The sequence below is a fragment of the Gavialis gangeticus genome, unplaced genomic scaffold, assembly GCF_001723915.1.
Source record: "Gavialis gangeticus isolate Ggan-Ray unplaced genomic scaffold, GavGan_comp1, whole genome shotgun sequence".
Classification (NCBI taxonomy): domain Eukaryota; kingdom Metazoa; phylum Chordata; order Crocodylia; family Gavialidae; genus Gavialis; species Gavialis gangeticus.
This window is the reverse complement of record NW_017729017.1, coordinates 12,315,765-12,322,143: the sequence shown is the minus strand read 5'-3', so window position 1 is coordinate 12,322,143 and position 6,379 is coordinate 12,315,765. Positions and strand designations below refer to the sequence as shown.

The following is a 6,379-nucleotide window of genomic DNA, read 5'->3' as shown; positions in this document are numbered from 1 at the left end:
TGGGGGGCGAGGGAGGGTCGGGTTGTTATGCTCTGGTGCGTGTTCAGTGGGGGATAAACCCTCCATGCTACAGTGCTGCCAGAAGACCCTTGCATGTATTAAACAGGATTTGGCTTGACAGAGACATGGAGACAAACAGGGAACAGAGCAATTTAGAGAGGCAGTGTAGCCTATGGTATTGAGTGGAGTTGGGCTCTATTCCTAGCTCTGCCTGTGAGTCATTTCATCACTGTTTCCATTCTGTCCTTCTTCTGCTTAGAACATGAGCTTTTTTGGGGCAAAGACTCTCTGTTATTAGTGTTTGCACAAATTGGGCCCTCCTGGCTATAGGACTCCAGGTGCTACTGAAATGCAAATAACAATAATCTCTGAGAAAAACATTAAGGGCAGAATCCTATTTCATTTTAAGTATCTAAATTGTAGGGGTGTATCTGCCATTTATGGCACTTACACATACCTTGTACTCTTACTTCATATGCAGTTTAGATGCATAGGCATCCACACGGCTGCTGAGTGTGGGCAGTAGGTTGCCTTTTGGCTAGACAGATACAGAAGTGCTGTGTGTATCTGCCCTGAGCAACACAAGATGCGAAAATGTGTTTGGCAAGAGCCTATTACTTGTGGGTATTAAATACAGGAAAAGGAGGTCACCCCCACATCTAAGCCCAGGAGCAAGGGCAGTTACTTAGGAAGCAGGAGATGGAGGGTCAAGGCCCCCTCACTCAGAGCAGATTTGAATCTACATTATCTCTAACTTCTCAGCACAGTGCTCCAGTGCTCGAACCCAGTGGTTAAACTATGTCTAAGGAGTCCGGAAAAGATGGCTATAATCAATCAAAAGTATGTGAATAACCACATTTACAATTCAAAGCTGTCCACATCTCCATTCAAAATTTCCAAAGGGGTCCACACTTCTCTCTAAAAATTTTAGGGGTCCACAAATGAAAAAAGGCTGAAATCCACTGCTCTAACCAACAGGTCACAGCTCAGGCATCAGTTAACTCTTCCTCCTTAGCCATTGTCTTGAAGGGGGTCCCCTGGGAAGCCAAAACAGTGAGAAATGTGGGGACAGGAGAATATGAGTAAGCTTGAAGGCATGTTTACCTCAGTGAGGTAAATGGCCCTCAGGAAGGGAGGGGACTCCAGGGTCTACCCTGTACCCTTGCTCCCACTGGGGCAGAAACTTCTCCAATGATCAAAGACTGTCCTCCTGGTTTTTTATAGGCCTTATGTTTAGGTACACAGGTACAGAGCTGCTTATTTGCCTGGCCAGAGCACAGCTGACTGAGGATGAGCTCCTACTCATCCTTGCTACACATGGAATGGGTATATAAGTGCCAAAGATAGCAGCTGGATGGGCAAGTGTCATTAGGAAGTGTGGCTGAAATAGGGTTTTGCCCTGAATCCAACTCCTCCACTGTTGTGCTGGAAATATTGAATAAAAGTAGTTTCCTACCCCAGGAAGAGCCCTCTACTCACCTCAGTCCATTATCTCATCTGGGATCTTTTGTTGAAGAAAGCACCAGATCAGTAAAATTCCCCCTTGTTCCCTTCCCCCTTGCTGCCTCTTGGCCTCCTCTGTGTCATGGGTATGTGTTCTCTCTTACAGATTAACCGGTGCATTCGACTGGTTGCTGACATCCTCAATACATCATTTCTGAGCACGATGGTTTGTGAGTTAAAGCTATTGCCCCATCCTCGAGGATCTCTGATTCTACCCCCCTAGGCTTTGTAACTGGCTACATGAGCTGATTCTTGCAGCATAAAAAGGTTCGTATTGGGTGAATACCACCCTTGGGAACTGGCTCCATGCAGAGCCTATGAATCACTTGAATCTGATTTTAAGGGCTCACACCTGCTTTGAAGATGAAGCAGTCAGGGTTAAAGCTGAGATCACAAACATGAATACAGGACAGATCTACTCCCAAGCAAGAAGAAATGGATCTTTAGTGATAAGAATCCTTAGTGTTTGATTGAGAGAACTCAGCCTGTTACAGGTCAGATTTCAGGAACCTGCATTTCCCCAGGTACCATGCTTGTGTTTAAGTAGATGATCTTCCTTTTTCCTTTGAAGCTGCTGTCCCAGTTGGAACATTTGGAAGTATCCAGTACAATCTACTGGGCTCCCCACGTGACCGATAAGTACTTTGAAATACCTTATCAAGTAAGTGTTGTTCTTGGCTGCTGTTACTGAACCTCAGAGGACAGGATGTTTTGTACAATTGCTAATACTTCTCTACCCTGGTGATTAGTCCTATGACAAACATCCTCCCCTGCTGCAGTCTTGAAAAATGCACCTTGTGGCAGGCCTGAGTCTGTCCAGCAGGAGGCTTTGAGTGCAGCCCATGCTCTGTGATGCTTGTTGGAAAGCATGTCCCAAGTCCCTTTGTTCCTGGAACTAAATTAGCACTAGTTTTATTTTGTTTATTTCGTGGCTCCCTGGTTCCTGAGTGGACAAATTACCTAGAATTGGTCAAGCAAAAGGGAACCCAAGCCAAACAGCCAATGGCACACAGGGGAGTGATGTAGCTGATAGCAAAATTGCAAGTTTTCTCTGATTAACCTCCACAAAATCTGTGATTAAAATGAAACACCACTAGTGTGTGTGTGTGTGTGTGTGTGTGTGTGTGTGTGTGTGTGTGTATACATATACATGTATATACACATATGCATCTGGGTTCCTTCTTTAACTACATGGAGAACAGGAGGAAACCAAATGGCAGCATGGGGCCATTGCTCAACAATTCAGAAAAGCTGTTTACCTGCACCCAGGAGAAAGCTAAACTCCTGAATGATTACTTTGCCTCAGTCTTTCCCCGGACCAAGGGGAAAACCATGTCAGGTAGAGGAGAGGATGAGCGTGGTAGAAATAATCGCCGTCCTACTATTGCCGTAGAATTGGTGTATGACCAGTTAATAAAATTAGACTTATACAAGTCAGCAGGACCAGATGATCTTCATCCAAGAGTGCTGAAGGAGCTTGTTACCAGATTAGCCCATCTCTTTGGGGTGTGCTCATTTATTAGGGATACGTTTCTAGGGTCTTTGTAATTCTATCAATGTTCTGCTTGTGTACTGGTGTTTCTATACAGAGCTATATATGTCCCTTCTGCAAGTCCTTGCCCCCAATGGAGCTATCTTGCAGGACTCGGTTTCAATGGGGTGGGTTCCTCTAGTCACCAAATCAGTCATATATGCACACAAATTAACGTGACATGCCTGACCTGGCTGGGTTGATCAGCATGGACAGGGTGACACCCTCATATGCCAGGAATCAGTTCATTAAGGTAACAATAAACTGCAGTCAGACACAGGAACACAGGTAAACAGAATACCTCTGAATCCAGCTGGGTGTCCAGCTGACACCCTCATGGCCCAGCATTCAGTTCATTAGGGCACGTCTGAGCCAAACTGGGTCAATCAGCCTGTAGAAGCTGATCCCCTTATGTGTTTCAAAAGGGGATGAGCAGAGCCCACAGTATTTCTGGGCTCCACAGGGATCTTTAGCTTAAGTAAAAGAGGCGTTGCTGCAGAGCAAGTGGGGAAGGAGAAGTGGAGGAGGAAACATACACCCAGTTATTACCAGTTTGACTATAAAAGTTATTTATTGCTAAATATATGAAATGTATAATGGTACTAGTAATAATAGACATGCAAAGGAAAACAATTACAATACTACCCTGGTTTCAGTAAGTATTTGGGGAAACTTAGCTCAAGCTTAACTAATACAATCCAGGTTCAGAAATCTATGCCTAGAGGGAAGAGAAAGAGAGAACGAGAGCTGGGAACTCACCAGTCCAAGACACTCAGGTTCCCATGCTGATAGGTAAAGTTCTTAGCACAATCCTTGAAGGGAAATGATCTGTTTTTTCCAGCTTCTCGGAAACAACAGTGGATGGTGTCAGAGAGATTTCTCTTGAAGCACACAGGTTGCCGCTTTTAAATATTTTTATACCCTCAGGTCAGCTTCTTCAAAGCATTCGTTTAATTGTGTAAATAATTGTCTTTTCTATTGACAAGGGGTTATCTGATTTGGAACATCTCAAGAAACTGATCAATAACCAGGAAAACGTAAGGTTAAGGAGTAACCAGACACTTAGGAGCCCGCTTGAAATTCTTATGGATAGCAGATATACTGGATGGGATACCTCATTGTTTCTTCAGAAACAATGGATAGCTTGCAGCGTCAAGTTTTTGTATTTTTACCTGTTGTGAATAGGCCTCAATTTAGCATGACTTTTCCGGACCTTACTGTAGTCTTTTAACAGGCTTAAGGGAATTATTGGAGTGTTCATAAACTTTGTGGGGAGGACTTTCACCAGTCATTCCAGGAAAAGTATGACAGCATTTGTGGTCAGGGCTCCAACAGGCTGGATGCTGTGATGAACCCTTGACCATTGTTCAAATGTTGTCCATACCTCCTCTGACTCGGTTTCTTTTGCCTCATCATTCCCTAACCCAGCAACCGAGTTTTAGTCAATCAAGTTTAGATAGGCCTCCCATAGTCGGACCGGGGAATGTGTGGCCCGAGATGCCTATTAAACTTTACTTCTGCTTAGTTCTGGTTAGATGAGGGGTGTGTGTGTGTGAGAGGGAAATAGAAAAAGTCCTTTGTAAATCCAGATTAGAACTGGTCTGATAAGTGCTGAGCTGGGTGTGTGTAAATGTGGGTTGATTAGCATTTGGAGCACAGATTCCCCATCATGCAGCTCTCCCCTGCTTCTCTGATCCCAGAATTCACTGTAGTCTTTGCTTTGGGCTTTCTCTTTTGCCTCTCCCATGTAAATGAATTGTCATCTGGTTCCATTTCGGATGCAAATGAGACCTAGGGCAGTTGTTTCGTTGCCACCCTTATCTGGAGGGCTTTAGGTGCGTCTCCCACTGCATCTTCATTGTCTCTTGTAATTGGTTCTTGTTCAGGTAGAGAAGGGGAAAATTCTTTCCGAGTCAGACAGGCTGTGTCTTGTGCCAGGGTTCCCCAAGAACACGGAGCTGAGAGGTAACAAGCTGGCTGAAGTCATTGTGGAACACCTGGCGAAACTCTTCTACAACTCGTGGAGCTCTGGAGAAGTCCCTGAGGACTGGAAGAGGGCCAATGTTGTGCCCATCCACAAGAAGGGCAGGAGGCAAGACCTGGATAGTTATAGGCCAGTCAGCCTAACTTCCATCCTAGGGAAAGTCCTAGAAAACTTCATCAAGGAGTCTATCTTCAATGAGCTTGCAGAAGGTAAGATTCTGAATGACAGCCAGCATGGCTTCATTGCAGGCAGGTCTTGCCTTACCAACCTCATCTCCTTCTATGACCAGGTAACTCGCCACCTGGACATGAGAGCAGGTGGACATTGTATAACTAGACTTCCAAAAGGCCTTTGATCTAGTATCCCACAATGTCCTTGCAAGAAAATTGGAGGATTGTGGACTTAACTCCAAGACAGTCAGTTGAGTGAGAAACTGGCTGCAGGACAGAACCCAGAGAGTCGTAGTGAATGGATCTGTGACATGCTGGTGAGAAGTGGGCAGTGGTGTCCTGCAGGGGTCAGTGCTTTGTCCAGTACTTCATTATCTTTATTAATGATTTGCATGTGGGTGTGAAGAGCTCACTGGCCAAGTTTACATACAACACCAAGTTATGGGGAAGCATGGTCACGCTTGAAAATAGCCTACAGTTACAAGCAGACCTAGATAGGCTAGCAAGTTGGGTGGACTGGAACCTGATGAAGCTCAACGTTGAGAAATGTAAAGTACTCCACCTTGGGACAAGCAACCTCCGACACACCTATAGGCTTGTTGGCACCAAACTGACTAGCACCACAAATGAAAAGGACCTGGGGGTAACAATTGACCACAGTATGAATATGAGCCAGCAGTGCAATGCTGCAGCTAGTAGGGCAAATAATACTCTGGCATGCATCAATCAATGCATCTCCAGAAACCAAGGAGGTGATTCTTCCACTCTACTCAGCACTGGTGAGACCACAGCTGGAATACTGCACCCAGTTCTGGGCACCACACTTTAACAAGGACGTGGACAAGTTTGAGAGAGTCCAAAGTGCTGGGTTTCCCTCCCCAGAGAAAGGGTCCCAAGTGTCACGGTGGAACCTGAACGAACAGGCTGGGTCTAGCGGAGGTGGAGTTCTGAGTGACACGGAAGCTGGATGTTCCTTAATTGAATGGGTTTATTAACTTACGCTTGGTAGAGCGCAGGTACGGAGTCTTCAGTTACAGTTAATAACGCACAACAGGGGGGACCTGTTGTCCCACGGGGTTCGCCGACAGGCCCTTGCTTTCTACTCCCGGTGCCGGAGCCCGGGAATAGGTGCGGCTGCCTGTCAGGTAAGTCCCAGGGATGGTCAACAGTTTATAAAGGAAGACAAATAAC

General features: G+C 45.5%; 2 protein-coding genes across 3 annotated transcripts in view; both read left to right on the top strand.

The window, feature by feature from the left end:
• LOC109294592 overlaps positions 1–1,726 on the top strand; it is an 8,490-nt gene extending 6,764 nt beyond the window's left edge. Inside the window, exon 6 of the mRNA XM_019513013.1 lies at positions 1,610–1,726. Coding sequence (XP_019368558.1) covers positions 1,610–1,726 — 117 coding nt within the window. The remainder of the gene's footprint in view (positions 1–1,609) is intronic.
• Positions 1,727–2,005: 279 nt separating this feature from the next.
• LOC109294651 overlaps positions 2,006–6,379 on the top strand; it is an 18,832-nt gene continuing 14,458 nt past the window's right edge. For both annotated transcript variants that reach the window (XR_002096597.1, XM_019513107.1), the window contains exon 1: positions 2,006–2,164. Coding sequence is in view for 1 of the 2 variants with exons in the window: in XM_019513107.1 (XP_019368652.1) it covers positions 2,051–2,164 (114 nt within the window). In the remaining variant the exon portion in view is untranslated. The remainder of the gene's footprint in view (positions 2,165–6,379) is intronic.